This window comes from Salmo salar, chromosome 18 (genome assembly GCF_965601325.2).
Source record: "Salmo salar chromosome 18, fSalSal1, whole genome shotgun sequence".
NCBI lineage: Eukaryota > Metazoa > Chordata > Actinopteri > Salmoniformes > Salmonidae > Salmo > Salmo salar.
The window spans coordinates 19,648,803-19,666,772 of record NC_138308.1 but is presented as its reverse complement, the minus strand read 5'-3'; the positions used below and the strand labels follow the sequence as shown (position 1 = coordinate 19,666,772).

The window sequence follows — 17,970 nt, the reverse complement described above, 5'->3', positions numbered from 1 at the left end:
GCACACATACAAAACAAACAATATCCCACATCGCAGGTGGGAAAAGGAACACACTAGTCACACTCTGACCTATTACACCACAGAGATCCCCGAGGGCTGTCCTCGGTCATGGTGTGACATTGCCAAAACTATAGTTTGCTAACAAGAATTTTATGGAGTGGTTGAACAACAAATTTTAATGACTCCAACCTAAGTGTATGTACATTTCCGACTTCAACTGTATATTTCACTGGTCATCCCCAAAGCCAACTCCTCCTTTGGCCGCCTTTCCTTCCAGTTCTCTGCTGCAAGTGACTGGAACCACTTGAAATATTTTATTTTTTTTGCTCCTTTGCACCCCAGTATCTCTACTTGCTCATCTTCTGCACATCTATCACTCCAGTGTTAATGCTACATTGTAATTATTTCGCCACTATGGACTATTTATTGCCTTACCTCCCTAACCTTACTACATTTGCACACACTATATGTATAGATGTTTCGATTGTGTTATTGACTGCATGTTTGTTTATCCCATGTGTAACTCTGTGTTTGTGTCGCACTGCTTTGCTTTATCTTGGCCAGGTCGCAGTTGTTAATGAGAACTTTTTCTCAACTGGCCTACCTGGTTAAATAAATAACAAAATACCACCAACCCCAGACTGTCTTGTCTCATTACGCACACAGGGTTCCCATTCCCCCTGATTAGTATGTTTGTATATATGTTCCCTCTGCTTCCCATTGTCCTTGTCAGTTATTGTTATTGTGTCCATTGGTCTTGTACCTGTGTTGTATCGGCTTCCATGCTACGTGTTATTGTACACTTGTTTTACAGGTCTCGTCCAGTGTATTATTTAGAGGTTTACTCCTCGCTCTTTTGTTTGGGTGGAGAAAATAAAACCCCCTATTACATATTCCTGTGCTTGTCTCCTATCATTATACAGCGTGACAGTGTTATTGTAAGGTACAACAATAGGGGCCTACAGTGGACTGAACTTGGAAAATCTATAAATAACAAATTAATATATACTGAACAAAAATGTCTAAGCCATGTCTAAGCCCCTGCCCAGTCATGTGAAATACATAGATTAGGGCCTAATGAATTTATTTCAATTTACTGATTTTCTTCTATGAACTGTAACTCAAAATCTTTGAAATTGTTGAATGTTGTGTTTATATTTTTGTTCAGTAATACTAATACTAACATATCTTTTACAGAACTAGGAGCCTATGTCCAGTTCTAGCTGCCTGCACTGCATAACCATTTTTTCCTCTGAACCCCTGGCTTTTCTACGGTCAGAAGTGCTGATGTAATACATTGTGGCATGTGCTCCATTCAGCCATATATGGGCAGACAGCCCCTCTAGATCTGTCAAGTGTGACCACCCACCACACAGGACAATGCCCTAATGCACACACACACCATATTAATAAAATACACATACAATATATAAATACAATATGTGTCAACACACAAACTGACACAGCTGGGTTAGATCTTGAGGTCATGAAGTCATGTAAACGTACATAGCAGAGCACGGCTATCGCCCTGGAACAAGATGAGTCATTTATGCACTCAACCTGTGCTACTCAACCAACACTGGTCTGCTGCAATGTGAAGTGAGGTCACACATGCACACACACACACACACCACCCACCAGACACAGCTTAAATAGCATTGCTTGAGGCACAAGCATTATCAGTGTCCAGAGAGACTCCCTGAAAAAAGCTGTCGTCTGGGTTCTATTTGACATTTTTACAATTTATGTAAACATTCACTGAATTTCTGAGGTATTTCAGGTTGAGAGCTTTCCTCAAAAGGAGCAGCAACACCATCCTCATATAAACTTAGGCGAGAGAGAGAGAGCTCCTTTGGCTTTTGGTGTGTTGTTGTGAGGTGAGGGTGGATGCAACAAAAGCTCATTTGTACAGATACTAGTGTTACTGTGGCTGCTCCTGGCCTTGAATTTGCTAATTCCACAGAGGAATACACATTTTACAGTAACACCAATCCCCTTACATGAAAAAGAAGCAGGCTGTCGATTTGTGTACAGTCAATACATTCAGAATATTCAGTAGACAAGTTGAGAGCTAAACCAAACATTCCAAGATCGTCTGCAGTATCCATAAGACCAAACCCTTTGGTTCCATATGTATTTTTCTCATGCAGTTGATAAAAATGTATTTTTTTACCCCTGGGACAGTCAGTCAATTGTTGTGACTCCCATCAGTGGGATTGTAATTTCGTATAATCTTTGTGCAATTGGAAGATTTTGAATAATGTATGACTGACCAATTTCATTATTTGAGCTGGATCTTGGCCAATGCTTTCTGTGGGTTATTGTGTGTAATAATTTAATGTTTGCGGACATCTATGAATATTCAATTCACTTGTGTGATGAAGGATGTGACAGGGCTTGCCAATTTGTAACAGTTTGTATAATAACCAGTAGGAGAACAAAATAGCTCAAATCTGCTTTAGGGGTTACTAGAGTACTTTTGGCACATTAGTAATTGTCTATAGCCTGTAGCAAAAACCTGCACAGCATGCTATTTCCACTTGGTCATGTGTTAAACCTAGGCCATAGTCCAAAATTCCCTATAAATCAAACCGAGATCTAGAAAAACAGTTCATTGGAAACAATGAGGCTTCTCATAATGGTCCATTTGACACAGCAATATTCCCCCTCGCCTGTCTGCCGTTTGTTTTTGTCTTTTTGCTCGATCATCATTGGCAGAGCTTTTGTAATGTCAGCCACAAAGGCTAACAAACTCTGGAAGGCCCTATGAGCGCGGCTTGCGTGGGATCAGGCCAGCAGGAGATTTGTGGGGGTCTATTTCGCAGCCGGCAGGGGCCGGGCAGTCTTTAGTCTAGCATGAGACAGCCAAGGGTGAGCACCCGAGTTTTCACACACTAAAGGTGCTAAAGGGGAGAACGCACTCCGGGGATAACACCAACCGAGACAGCGGGAGAGCGACAACCACCACCATGCACCAGACCAGTTACAAGCACGAGGTGCGCAAGGAGAAGTATGAACGCTCCGATGTCTTCGAGGAGCCCTATGGCCCTGACGCGTCGGCGGGCGCCTCGGCCATCCAGGGCTGGGAGAGCCTGCAAGAACTCAACAACCGTTTCGCCCGCTACATCAACCGGGCACGCGTGCTGGAGCAGCGCAATGCTGTGTTCCGGAAGCAGCTAGAGACGCTGCAGCGGATGGAGGAGGCTAGTGGGCTCGAGGAGGCCTTTACCGAACAGATCGGCCTGAACCAGCAGCGCATCCGCGAGCTCTCCGCTGACCGTGCCAAGCTTGAGCGAGAGCTGAAGGACTCATGCCGCATGCTGGACGAGTTCACCAACAAGTAAGTGATGTCCGTGAGTTTGAAGGTGTGCGTGCGTGTATTTGTGTGCGTGCGTTAGTAGGACTAGTGTGTTTTTTAAAACTGATGTGTGGGTCAGAGAGAAGGAAAGTGTGGATGGGCCACCGGCTGTGAGTAAGCAGTGCAGGGGTGAGGTGCCCTTCTCAAGACCAGATGCAGAGTAAACTGTTTGTATGCTGGTGAAGGCTTCGTTTTCCCCGATAATCTGACTGTGATACATTGTCCACCTGTTGAAAGTCTGTCTTCAATAAAGGGGTTTATTGACATGGAAATGGCAGGTGCTGTGAGTTCAGTCATGGTAAGTGTCATGGATTTTTACCTTCTAACGCCAAGACAGTACTAAGAGGAATGCTGCACAAGTGGTTGTGTGCTGAAAAAGATAACAAACATCCCTTTCAAGTGTTCTCAAGGGGAGTCAGGTTGAATAAGGAAAATGAATAGTTAATAAAAACGAAAAAAATTGTGTTTTATTCTCACACAGATAGGTGCAGTGAAATGTGTTGTTTTACAGACATTGTAAAGTCAGAAAAGCCCAATAGAGAAAAGTTGATCCTCTCAATGTGCTCAATACACAAACTCATGTAAATGACAGAGCAATACAAGGTAGTCCACACATAATTCTTGAATTTATGTTTTGTGACTGTTTTTGTACTCCAAAGATACAGAAATGAATGTGAGTATCAAGAACAGCTGCGGGGTACATTGGAACAACTCAACAAGGTATGTGTGTGAGTCCTATGACAATTTCCCCCATTTAATTTAATGTAAAAAAACCCGAAATGAAACTTAGTCCCGGACAAAAAATAATTTGATGGACATTCTCCATTGGGCTTGCTTTTTAGTCCAGGACTAAGCCTAATCTGTTTGCGGGAAACCGCCTACTATGTTAAACTGTAATACACATGCTAAACTGTCATGCTGCATTATTAGCGCCCTAACCATAAAACACAATTTATGAGCAAAGTTTTCTGCATAAGCACTTTGCATGAAAGGGGCTTTGCAATGTGGAACAACAGAAAATATGTAATATATAATCTGTCTGGTTAATAATCTACAAGCTTTGTCCAGAGTGGTAGAATCATAATTATATTGTGTAACTGCAATCCTGATAGGACTTTGGGGCTGAGAGACAAAGCTTATGAGGTCAGGACAATACAGTGAGCTGATGGAACTGAATTAAAATGTCTTATCATATCGCTGTCTTTCTGGGTTAGTGATATCAGAGGCTTTAGACATAATGGAGGAATGTACTAGTGAAGAAAAGGCTTTGTGTGGTGTTCAGATGAATAATAACCGCAGTATAATACTGTGTGAGGCTTTATGAGGAGTGGATATCTACCTATCGACTTGCCTCTCTCTCTCTCGTCTCTTTTGCTCCCATCTTCTTCGCTTCTTTTATTTTCTCTTCCCTCTTTTATTTTCCTCTCCTCTCCACTTGTCCTTTTCTCCTCTGCTCTCCTCTCCTAGGAGGCTGACTATGCCCTGTTGAGGAACCTGGAGTTTCAGATCCAGTCCCAGTTCCTTCAGGACGACATCAACTCCACCAAAGACAGACACAGGAAGGTAAGAGGTATACAACCTACACATCATCTGCAATCTATTACAAACTTATTCTGCCTTTTATATTGTACAATCATACAATTGGCCCTGGGGGAAGTATTTTAGGTCAGTGGAGTGTACTAATCATAAAAAAAAGACTTATTGCAAAGGAAACCGGTACAGTATTTGTGTGCCTTTCAACCTGCAGATGTAGGAACTTAAATTGACCAGTCTCGCAATAGGAGTAACATAATCCTGCAGCAAAAGGATTTGATTATGAAAAATATTTGTTTTCATAGGCTACAGTAGGCTACAGTAGGCTATTAGGTGTATCTAGTCCCCCCATTTGAAGGTGTCATAACTATTTGGACAAATTCACTTATAGTGTATTAAAGTAGTCAAAAGTGTAGTATTTGGTCCCATAATCCTAGCACGTAATGACTACATCAAGCTTGCGACTCTACAAACTTGTTGGATGCATTCGCAGTTAGATTTGGTTTGGGTTTTGGATTATGTTGTGCCAAATATAAAGGAATGGTAAATAGTGTATTGTGTAATTTTGGACTCACTTTTATTGTAAATAAGAATAGAATATGTTTCTGAACACTTCTACATTCATGTGGATGCTAACATGATTTCAGATAATCATGAATGAATTGTGAATAATGATGAGTGAGAAAGTTACAGAGGTACAAAGACCATTCTGCAAAACCATGCTAGCCTCTCACCATTACCAATAACAGGGGAGGTTAGCATTTTGGGGGGTTATGATATTTATCCCTCTGTGACTTTATCACAAAGTAAAAATCCAAAATGCTGGTGTATAGAGCCAAATTAAACATTTTAGCCTCCCTGTCAAAATATGTGACTAGTTTCAGGAAACTAGGGCATATTTCGCACGTCACAACTTCACAGGAGAGCCTTCTGGAACGTGAACTTTTATGTGCCTTAATAACAAACTTGTATGCTGTAAATACGAATAAAATATCTGTAAATACGAATAAAATTGTTACATGATGAGCCTAGTTGGTTTGGCCACGGAAAAAGTCAACTGAGACAATGAGCGGGCTGGACATTCCGAGAGATGAGTTCGGATTGGTCTGCCGTGTAGCAGGCTTCTGTCTATAACATGAGCTGTTACATGAGCTGTCAGTATGTGTAGGTAATCCTTTCCAACCCATCTTTTTTTAAAGATATCACATAGTAGAACTGCACAAGGGTTGCTCTCCACTTTCTGGAGGACCGAGTTTTGAAATCAGTGGAATTAGAGTATGATAGCTAAGGAGATGGAGGAAATTCTGGTGTTTGATTGCAAATATGCAGACAGAGTCAAAAAGAGAACACACAGAAGGCTGTTGTATAAAACACCTGTTTCCGGATTACATCTTCAAACTAAGGGCAACCATGGCATCCATGACAGAGAGGGAGAAGCGTCCATCAATTTATACGGGTAAGAGAGTCTAGCTAGCTACATTTTCAGATTTTACACGTTTCTAATTTTGTCAAAGTAATTTTAATTTAAAGTTAAAGTGCAGTGTTGGCTAGCTATCTAACGTTAGCTGGCTGGCTCGCTAGCTAACCTTAAGTGTATGATCTGTGTAGTAATATTATTTGTTTCTCAGAGCCATTTGCATTGCTAGTTGTAGCCTAATGTTAGCTAGGCTAGGGGTTAGGGTTTAAGATTAGGGTTAAGGTTAGGAGTTAGGTTAAAAGGTTAGGGGAAGGGTTAGCTAACATGCTAAGTAGATGCAAAGTAGCAAAAAAGTAGTAAGTAGTTACAAATTGGCTAAAGTTGTCCATGATGAGATTCAAACATGCAACCTTTGGGATGCTAGATGTTCGCCACCTCTCCACCCCGACCAACAACCTTACTTTTGTTTTTGCCTTAAGTAACCTTCTGTCATATGTAACCATACCAAACATAACATACTGTGTCATACTAATTTAAGTGTCGTGTTTACATTTACTATGTTATGTCTAGTCTATGAAACCAGGCTGGCATTTCAGGTAAACATTTTTACATTTGAATGTGGCAGTAGTAGGATCTACAGTAGTAGGATTTTTATTCTGACTGGTGCTTTAGCGTTTGAGACAGCAAGAGAGAATGAGAACTGGAGGTTTTCAGTGAATTTAGATAAATCACAAGGATTATTGGATTTTTCTGTGATCAAATTAAGATACCACATCTGTATATTTATATATATATATATATATTTTTTTTAACATCCGTAATGCTTTGTTTACATCCGCCAGATGGACCGTATCAATCCAATCAATAAATACTGAAACTAAATCAATGACTAGTGAATTTAACAACCCACCTCAGTGCGTTGGTGTTTACCCGGCAAACACATTTTATTTGCTTAGGCAACATACTTAACGAGGCTATTAAATGTGTAATTGCACACATATTTACTCTTAAATTCTTCATCAGGTTAGGCCTATACTGATGCAAGTCAGGCAGAACACATCAGAGAGTCAAACAATTAGACACATTTAAAGGCTGTAATGATGAGCCCAGTGGTCTACCAAACTCTTCACACCACTGCCCTCATTTACAGAGGCTACAGAGCTGCTGGTATTGGCTAGGTCATTAACAGCCCCTTGTAAACAGACAATATTGCAACTGCCTCTTTAGCCACATACTGTACCACATTTTGCTCAACCTTTTTCTAATGGAAGTACCTTGTTGAAGTAGGTTACAGATGTCGGATCTTAACTTGATCACTCGTTTGTCACAGATCATTTTCCTGATGCATCAGGAAATTCAAATGAGCCTTGTGATTCTCTGAAAATGAGCAGTTCTTGGGATCAGGACTTGCTTTCAGAATAAGATTCTCTCTCGCTCACTCAAACGCTAGGCCTAGGTCCTATTACTGCAACATTCAAATGTACAAACATTTATCTGAAATGCAGCCATACACATTAACAACCATTGTTTTATATAGCTTAATGACACAAGCTAGATATTGGTCTCCACTAGGCTACGACATACAAATGTCATGTGTAAATTAAGGTTACGATTGAACTGTCAACATTTAGTTCAATAGTGGCCTGGGGTGGTCTAGCGGTTAGGGCTGCTGCCTTCCACGCCCACATATAGGTCTACAGTGTCTGCGTGGGTTTGATTCCGGCCCATGCCCTTCTGACACAAATAACTGATCCTGTGTGGCTCAGTTGGTAGAGCATGGCGCTTGCAATGCCAACGGCTCAGACACTAGAGGAATGTGGCAGGGTCTACAGTCAATCACAGACTACAAAAAGAAAACCAGCCCCGTCGCGGACTCCGATGTCTTGCTCCCAGACAAATGAAACACCTTCTTCTCTCGCTTTGAGGACAATACAGTGCCACCAACACGGCCCGCTACCAAAACCTGCGGACTCTCCTTCACCGCAGCCAACGTGAGTAAAACATTTAAACGTGTTAACCCTCGCAAGGCTGCCTGCCCAGACGGCATCCCTAGCCGCATCCTCAGAGCATGCGCAGACCAGCTGGCTGGGACATATTCAATCAATAACTATCCCAGTCTGCTGTTCCCACATGCTTCAAGAGGGCCACCATTGTTCCTGTTCCCAAGAAAGCTAAGGTAACTGAGCTAAACGACTATCGCCACGTAGCACTCACTTCCGTCATCATGAAGTGCTTTGAGAGACTAGTCAAGGATCATATCACCTCCACCCTACCTGACACCCTAGACCCAGTCCAATTTGCTTAACACCCAAATAGGTCCACAGACGACGCAATCGTAATCACACTGCACACTGCCCTAACCCATCTCGACAAGAGGAATACCTATGTAAGAATGCTGTTCATCGACAACAGCTCAGCATTTAACACCATAGTACCCTTCAAACTCATCATTAAGCTCGAGACCCTGGGTCTCGACCCCGCCCTGTGCAACTAGGTCCTGGACTTTCTGACGTACCGCCCCCATGTGGTGAGGGTAGGAAACAACATCTCCACCCCGCTAATCCTCAACACTGGGGCCCCCAGTGAGGGTAGGAAACAACATCTCCACCCCGCTAATCCTCAACACTGGGGCCCCCAACACAAGGGTGCGTTCTCAGCCCTCTCCTGTACTCCCTGTTCAACCATGACTGCGTGGCCATGCACGCCTCCAACTCAATCATCAAGTTTGCAGACGACACTACAGTGGTAGGCTTGATTACCAACAACAGCGAGACGGCCTACAGGGAGGAGGTGAGGGCCCTCGGAGTGTGGTGTCAGGAAAACAACCTCACACTCAACGTTAACAAAACAAAGGAGAGGGAGCAGCAGAGGGAGCACCCCCCTATCCATATCGACGGGACAGTAGTGGAGAAGGTGGAAAGATTTAAGTTCCTCGGCGTACACATCATGGACAAACTGAAATGGTCCACCCACACAGACAGCGTGGTGAAGAAGGCGCAGCAGCGCCTCTTCAACCTCAGGAGGCTAAAGAAATTTGGCTTGTCACCAAAAACACTCACAAACCTTTACAGATGCACAATCGAAAGCATCCCGTCGGGCTGTATCACCACCTGGTACGGCAACTGCTCCGCCCACAACCGCAAGGCTCTCCAGAGGGTAGTGAGGTCTGCACAACGCATCACCGGGGGCAAACTACCTGCCCTCCAAGACACCTACACCACCCGATGTCACAGAAAGGCCAACAAAAATCATCAAGGACAACAACCACCCAAGCCACTGCCTGTTCACCCCGCTACCATCCAGAAGGCGAGGTCAGTACAGGTGCATCAAAGCTGGGACCGAGAGACTGTTAAACAGCCATCACTAACACATTGAGTGGCTGCTGCCAACATACTGACTCAAATCTCTAGCCACTTTAATAATAAAAAATTGGATGTAATAAATGTATCACTAATCACTTTAAACAATGCCACTTTATATAATGTTTACATACCCTACATTACTCATCTCATATGTATATACTGTACTCTATACCATCTACTGTATCTTGCCTATGCCGTTCGGCCATCGCTCATCCATATGTACATATTCTTCTTCATTCCTTTACACTTGTGTGAATAAGGTAGTTGTTGTGAAATTGTTAGATTACTTGTTAGATATCACTGCATGGTCAGAACTAGAAGCACAAGCATTTCACTACACTTGCATTAACATCTGCTAACCATGTGTATGTGACCAATAAAATGTGATTTGTTTTGGTTGTAGATTTGATTCCCACAGGGGACCAGTATGAAAATGTATGCACTCACTACTGTAAGTCGTCTGCTAAATTATGTTAATGTAAATCCCCCTGATTTACTAGAATTAGTTTCAGATTTCAAAAATGGTAGCTGGGAAGTAAGTTGCCTTGCACAAGCCTTAGCTTGGAACAGCTCATAGGAGCAGGAGCCTGTCTCCTGTTTCTGTAGTGTGAGGCAGCTTGATGTTGTACACCCCCTGGACAGGGAACGCTAGCCTATCACAGGGCCTTACCCCCAATCTATATTAGCTACTTAATGCTGAGTGGTTCCATGTTTACAGTCTTTGGTATTACTTGGCCAGGGATTGAACTCCCAACCATGGCCAGCCCTCCATCAGGCAGGATTAGGCGGCCACTTATGGCGGCAGATTGACGAGGGCGGCATTTTCTGAGCTAAACTGACCAAGACGCACCTCCAACAAGTACAAATAAAGCCTTACAAAATTCTGTTCAAAAACAATTTCAATTTCTCTCATCCAGTGGCATATGGGCTTTTTAGGTGAGCATTGATGCTAACCTGTGATAAGCAGTGCCCACTTTATCAAAGGCAGGGGCAAAAATATTTTGCTTATCCATTCCCAGCGTGCCTCTCCAGTGTGCTGTTCTAGAGACGTAGCGCTGCGGCGTCCACCAACGTTCTGTCAGAAATATAATCTAACATACAGTACCAGTCAAAAGTTTGGATACACCTACTCATTCCAGGGTTTGTCTTTAGTTTTACTATTTTCTACATTGTTGAAACTATGAAATAAAACATATGGAATCATCTAATAACAAAAAAGTGTTAAACAAATCAAAATATGATTCATATTTTAGATTCTTCAAAGTAGCAACCATTTGCCTTGATGACAGCTTTGCACACTCTTGGCATTCTCTCAACCAGCTTCACCTGGAATGTTTTTACAACAGTCTTGAAGGAGTTCACACACTTGTTGGCTGCTTTTCCTTCACTCTGCGGTCCAACTCATCCCAAACCTATCTCAATTGGGTTTAGGTCGGGTGATTGTGGAGGCCAGATCATCTGATGCAGCTCTCCATCACTCTCCTTCTTGGTCAAATAGCCCTTAAACAGCCTGGAGGTGTGTTAGGTCATTGTCCTGTTGAAAAACAAATTATAGTCCGCTAAGTGCAAACTACATAGGATGGCGTATCGCTGCAGAATGCTGTAAGCATGAGCCGACGTCTTGGATGTTTTTTGGGGCCGTTTAACAAATGGTAGGCTTACCACATTGATGGGCATTCATAAAATGCAATTTCAGGCAACCCTGTAGGGTACAGCTCAGTAAGCACGTACCGACGCCAATGCCTTTTGGACGTCTTTTTTTGGTGCAGTCTTGACAGGCCTTGATTTCCACATCCACGGACATTGGTTTTTGATGCGGACCAAATCTGAACCAATCATAGATGTGTATGTTTGGTTCAGATTTTGTCAGGTCTGGACCAACCTTGATTTTGCCCAAACATAGATGTCTATAAATTACTTATTTTCAACTTTCATTCAGAACCCAAAATTTGCCTGATTTCAACATCAGGAAAATACGTACAATACACTATTCGAGTATAGTAGGGGTGACTTTTTTTGGTCTCACCTAGGGCGGCAGAATGGCAAGGACCGGCCCTGCTCCTAACTTTTCAATATCAGGGCGGACCCTAACCACATGGCCACTGAGTTGGTTATGGATATTGTGTACTGTACAGACCCTGGATTCCAAATACACAGTGCACACATAATACTGAGGAAAATAAAGGGATGACATACAGGGTGGGTATATTTCATAAAGTTAGGATTAGAGTACATAGACGTTGTGTACTGTACTCTAATCCCAAATATATTAAATACACCCACCCTGTATGACAGTTCCCTTTATTTTTTATAGTCCAGGATCTAATATTGTCTTGGAGAACGTCTTAAATGCAATGTTTGTGTTTTAAAGGCAACGTTTATTTTTCATTTGATACAGCAGCAGTATGTATACAAGATCATTTCAAGTAAAATATAATGTCAAATTAATCCCCTCTCCCCCCCTCATCTCCTTTATCCCCCTCCCGCCCCCTCCCTGTAGAACCTGGCAGAGATCCAGACCTACGTGAACATCCTGCACCAGATCAACCAGACAATAATCCTGGGGCCCAACGTGGCCGTGGGCATCTCTGAGGTAAGGTCACCAGGCATCTTTCTGTGTCCAGGGGAACCAGCTGAGTCAGACCAGGGGTGTCAGACCAGATAAAAATAGAGCCGTAAGGACCACCAGTGGAATCAGCTATGTGAGCTGAACTTTGTGTCTTTGACTGGAAAATGTGTTGTGATTTGTTCCAATGTGTTAACGTGTACTGACATTTCAGTGAAGTCTGACTGCCTTTTATAATAAGCTTCTGTTTATTATTATGACAGTTAATCCCAGCTCTGTGTGTCATGTTGTCCCTTTATAGAAAGTATGTTGATGCTGTCAGTCTGTAAGCTGTTTGCTTGTCTGTCTATGAAGTTGCAAGTAAAGCACTGTAATCTAATGTACACCGAGTATACAAAACATGCTCTTTCCATGACAGACTGACCAGGTGAATCTAGGTGAAAGCTATGATCCCTTATTGATGTCACTTGTTAAATCCACTTCAATCAGTGTAGATGAAGGGGAGGAGACAGCTTAAAGATGTATTTTTAAGCCTAGAGACAATTGCAACTCAATTCTAGTTGAGTTGTTGTTCAATTCTACTTGTTCAGTGTGTATTATAACTGGTCTGTGGTCCCTTTGTGTGATCTCTATGTGTTATAACTGGCCTGTGGTCCCTTTGTGTGATCTCTATGTGTTATAACTGGCCTGTGGTCCCTTTGTGTGATCTCTATGTGTTATAACTGGCCTGTGGTCCCTTTGTGTGATCTCTATGTGTTATAACTGGCCTGTGGTCCCTTTGTGTGATCTCTATGTGCTATAACTGGCCTGTGGTCCTTTTGTGTGATCGCTATGTGTTATAACTGGCCTGTCTTGTCTCTGTGTGATCATTGTGTATTATAACTGTTTCTGTGTGAAGGAGCAAGACAAGCAGCTGGCCCAGAGGAGAGTTCCAGCCCTGCAAAGCCAGCTGGAGGAGTACAAGAGCGCCCTCTGCCAGCTCCAGGCACAGAAGCTGCATCTGCAGACCGAGGTAGGTTCCTGTCTCCATTACTGTGATAACTTAGCAAACATCTCACGCTCAAGTGTTTGAAAGTGTCACATTCCAAATCAACCCCTAGGCCCTACTCCCTATGCATATTAGTGAGGAAGGGAGATGAGGTAGCCACTTGACTTGAGGTAGACAATTTACATGTACCCATGGAGGACAGTACATAAATTGGTTGTAGTTGCACAGGGGCACCAGTAGGTGCCAGTCATCACCTTTAGATTAGTGAGTAAAGATGATACAAGCAACAGAGAAGCAGGAAAATACAGGTCTCTCTCTTAGAAAAAATACTAGTAAAAACTAAAAGACATAGGACAAATAAACAACTCTCAATGTCTACCTCAAACTGATCCAAATGTCCATGTGTATTTTCTCCAAAAGTTGTGAATCTATTGAATAATTTCTTAAATGAGCATCCCTTCATTTTAGTTTTGTTTTGTCCCTACCTCTGCTTTCTTCCCAAATGATGCTTTTCACTTTGTTCATTTTCTGTAGCCTGTACCTCATGACTGTTTGTGTTTCCTAGCAAAACGTTTTCAAATGGCATTCTATAACTCAGACTTTTTTAAATTGTGTGACTATAATTGCAAGAAATCTGAATATCTGAATGAAATAATTATCATTTATTTCTCTAAAAACTCTAAAAGCTCAATTTTCAATCGGAGACAGGTTGCCATGAAGGTTGAATACGTATGTGGGTTGAACACCTGTGTAGTACTACAGTTGTCACCACAACATCGTCAGAGAGTACAGTAGTCATGATGTTCTGATTTATTCTGTCTTTTTATAGTCAGACAGCTGGCATGTTAGCATAGTTCGATGACTAAGCAGGAATGACAACGATCGCTTAAATAATCAGATGGGCAAAAAATTAAGTTGAACTTTTCTATATGACATCTATTCTTGATGGTTTTTGGTTTTTTATATTCTGTTTTTGTAATTTTTTATAAGCAGTGTACAGTAGCATACCATATGATAAAATGTTTCCCACATCTATATTGAAATGATAATCCGATTTATCTCTCTCTCTGTGTCAGACGTCAGTGTTGGAGAATTCCATCAAGAGCACCCAGGAGAGCTATGACGATGAGATCCAGCTGTACAACGAGCAAATTGAGTCTCTGAGAAAGGACATTGAGGAGGCCGAGAGGTCCCTGGAGAAATACACCAACGAGTGCCGCCACCTGGCCATGTACCAGATCTCCCTGGAGAATGAGCTGGAGAGGTACAAGAGGATCATTGAGAATGAGGACAACAGGTAATTACTAACCACAACACACAGTGACCAGTGTCCTGCTACTGGATATAGGAAGCACTTCAATGTGTTGACTCTGCGAAATCTTGTAGTAGAATATTTCAGTCACATGGTGGCAGTGTTGGATATTATATTTGTGTGTTTTCCACCTCAGATTTGTTCAATCATGGTTGAATATCTCTTCAGGAGGGTTATTTATTTTTTATGTAATATTTAATCCCCTTTAATATGGCCTAATCTTTTTTTGTTTACTTTATCAATACATATTTTCTTTACAGCCTCACAATACAAAAATGGGAAAGTAATTAGAAAAAGGACAAAGGAATTTACCTCTTAGAATTACTAATATAATGTTTAGTACTAACACATACAAATACACTATCACATGCTGCTTCTGTGGTGGTGACCTAACTGATGTTTCTTCCTCATTCTCTTCCACAGGTTGAATTCAGCGATAATTGGGACTCCCATTACCTTGTTCACCACCAATTACCGCTTTACCCATACACCCACCGTGTCGAGCAGGGGCAGAGGTGAGGACATGCCACAGCTTCTTCACACTGATAGTCTCCATACATACAGAGCAGACACGTAACAACCCATCGTCATCATAGGCTATAACCACACTAGCTAGAGCCCTAATGAATACAGCTACACAGTGATGTGATTCCCACCCACTTAAAACAACAAACAATGGATCCTCCTGAGGTCTATACATGGATAATGGTGATCATGGTTAGGATGATCCAGGTTCCGCAGGAGTCCTCTCCTCCTTCGATAATGTGTTTTGAATTTTTAAAGTGTGTTTTGTCTTATATAAAGGTTCTATTCATGATCCAGGTTAGGATGATCCAGGTCCCGCGGAAGTCCTTTCCCCTTTCAATAATATTTTTAGAATGTTTAAAGAGTGTTTTGTCTCATATAAGATGTTTATTTTGTTTATCTGCCAGACATCACCCAAGCCATCCAGGACATCAGCAGTGTCAAGCCTCGCCAGAAGAACCTGGCTAAGAAGGTCATGAAGAAGAAGGAGATCAGTCCCAAAGACGTGATGGACAGTGGCCAGGACGAAAGAGTCAGTGGAGCTGAACACATGGAGGATGAGAAGCAAGGGATGGCGGCGGAGGAGGACGAGGTGAATAGGGAGAAGCAGAGTTTGCTGTACACGGGTGTGTCCCCACAGGACGTCCCAGACGGAGCTCAGATCAGCAAGGCCTTTGACACGCTCTGTAACATCGTCAGAGACCGCATGAGGAAGTACAAGAAGCCAGAGCCAATCGCTGACTTCTACACTAAGGGGCGCTATGTGCTGGTGACGGGAGACGGCAGCTACCCCCACCCCCATTTCTACACCTCCAGCCCCTCCGCTGGACACGTCTTTGTCACCATCTGTGACGGCATGGTCTCCCCTTATGACCCCTTCAGCCCATACACCCCCCCCCCTGACCCCCCTCATCCACAGCCCATGCCACCCCCTTGCCCCTGTATCCCCACCCCACCTTCCGACGGAGAGGGTGGCAAGGGTGACGATAAGGGCGGAAAAGGTGGTGGGAAGGGGAAATCTAGGGACGTAGATCCTACTCCCCCCCCACAGCCCAACCCTGTCCCAGCTCCAGGTCCGGACCCCAAAGACCCCAAATTCCCCAGCAATCCCTCCGGACCCAAGGGGGGTAAAGATGACAGTCATCGCAGGGGCCTTCCTCCCATGCCCTCCCCCCGTGGCGCTAGCAGCATGCCCCCTGACTCCATGAGCTATGAGAAGGTGGAGATGGTGGAGTCAGTGGAAAAGTTCTCCAAAGACCGCAAGACCAAGGGCTATGAGGAGACGGCCATGGTGGTGGAGACCATGATTGAGAAGACAAGCAAGAAGAAGCACTGAGTCTGAGGAGACTGACCTTGACCAAAAGAGCTGGACAGGCTCCTCACAAGTTCCACCTCACCTTATGCCAGCAAGAACAAACAATGAGACCAATATGAAACTCTGCTAAAGACATTCTAAAAACACTGTTCAACCGTGAATGAGACCAACTGCGAAGAGCCAGTCCTCACATAGGAAACTGCTAAAGACTCCTTCCACATTGCTGATACTGCTCCTCCATCCACTCACGCTCTCTGGCTTTGTGTTCAGCAAGAGTTAGCTGGTTCCATAATGCTGCTGTTGTTGTTTCTACCTACGCCAATACCTTATGCCTTTACTGTCTGAAAACTCAAAGTACCAACATCGAAACAACAGCACAAGCCCCCTCGTCCCCCCCCCCAAAAAAAAATAAAGTGAATAAAAACATGACTTTGATGTGTGAAAAAATGGATTACATGCTACTGCCCTCATGGATGTTTGCCACCCTTCCAAATCAAACCTTGCCCCAAACCTCCACCCAAGACTTAATTTGTGCAATTGGATGCCATTGACCGCCCTCAACACAGTCTTGCTGTGTATAAAACTGCTTTAATAATAAAAAAATGATCAAGTTTCAAAAGCACAAAGCTCTACTGTCTTTGTGTTTTAATGTTAAGACCGCTGTTATGACACACTGTTGCTTTACAAACAAACGCCCCCAGTCCTTCTCATCATCTCATGTAATTACAAAAAAGATTAAACGATTCATATTATATTCTTTGAATAATAACAGCTGATGTTTCATATTTGTACTTTCTATGTACTGTATACAGTTTAAGCGCTCTTTACCTACTTTATAAAGATGATTGAAGGGTAGAGGCGATGGATGCCTCGTTTTTATCTGATCACCCTGTTTGACTTAGATACTAGAGGAATATTAATTGCAACAAAGTGAGGACGCTACACTAAGTAAACTAGTGTGATACTAGAGGAATATTAATTGCACCAAAGTGAGGACACTACACTAAGTAAGCTAGTGTAGTGTTTAGTAAACATCGGGAGTCACCCAGCCCTGAGTGAAAGGTGTTACATTGAACTCTGCAGCTACTGAAGGAAAGACATAAATGTTTAATTGAGGTGATCTGGAGGAGCAGACAGCGACCTCTGAACTCTGCATAATCCACTCTCCCTTAGAGGGTCAGACAAGAGAGAGAAAAAGAGAACGAGAGAGAGCATGTGTGTGTGTGTGTGTGTGTGCGTGTGACAGAGAAACAAAAGTAAGACAAAAAGGGGAGAGAAACAGAAGCTAATAGTGTTTTATACTATATAGTCTCTTTACACAGTGTGTGATCTAAATGTCCCTGTGCTTTGTGCTCTCAAGTTAACAGATAAGGGCTTCCCATTACCGCATAGGCTTCAGTTGACTGGCAATGACCATTGTAAGGCAAAATGACTTACCTTAAAAAGTGGAATTGGAATACAGAGGCACGTGCGCAGGTTCTGACCTCTATCTCTCTGCTGGTCTTATTTCTCATCCTTATTCAAATTACAAAAGAGACTGAAGACATGTCTGCTACCTGAATGTGCATTGCCGAGTGAGGCAAATCACTCAAGT

The 17,970-nt window shown here is 42.9% G+C and overlaps 1 protein-coding gene across 1 annotated transcript; it reads left to right on the top strand.

Moving 5' to 3' along the window:
• Positions 1-2,752: 2,752 nt before the first annotated feature.
• Positions 2,753-16,789, top strand: LOC106576999 (filensin). The gene is made up of 8 exons (XM_014154628.3): positions 2,753-3,340; positions 4,018-4,078; positions 4,826-4,921; positions 12,171-12,263; positions 13,135-13,248; positions 14,301-14,521; positions 14,960-15,051; positions 15,469-16,789. Exons 1-8 carry the CDS (start codon positions 2,970-2,972, stop codon positions 16,395-16,397), a joined length of 1,977 nt encoding a protein of 658 aa, XP_014010103.3. The 5' UTR covers positions 2,753-2,969; the 3' UTR covers positions 16,398-16,789.
• Positions 16,790-17,970: the final 1,181 nt, after the last annotated feature.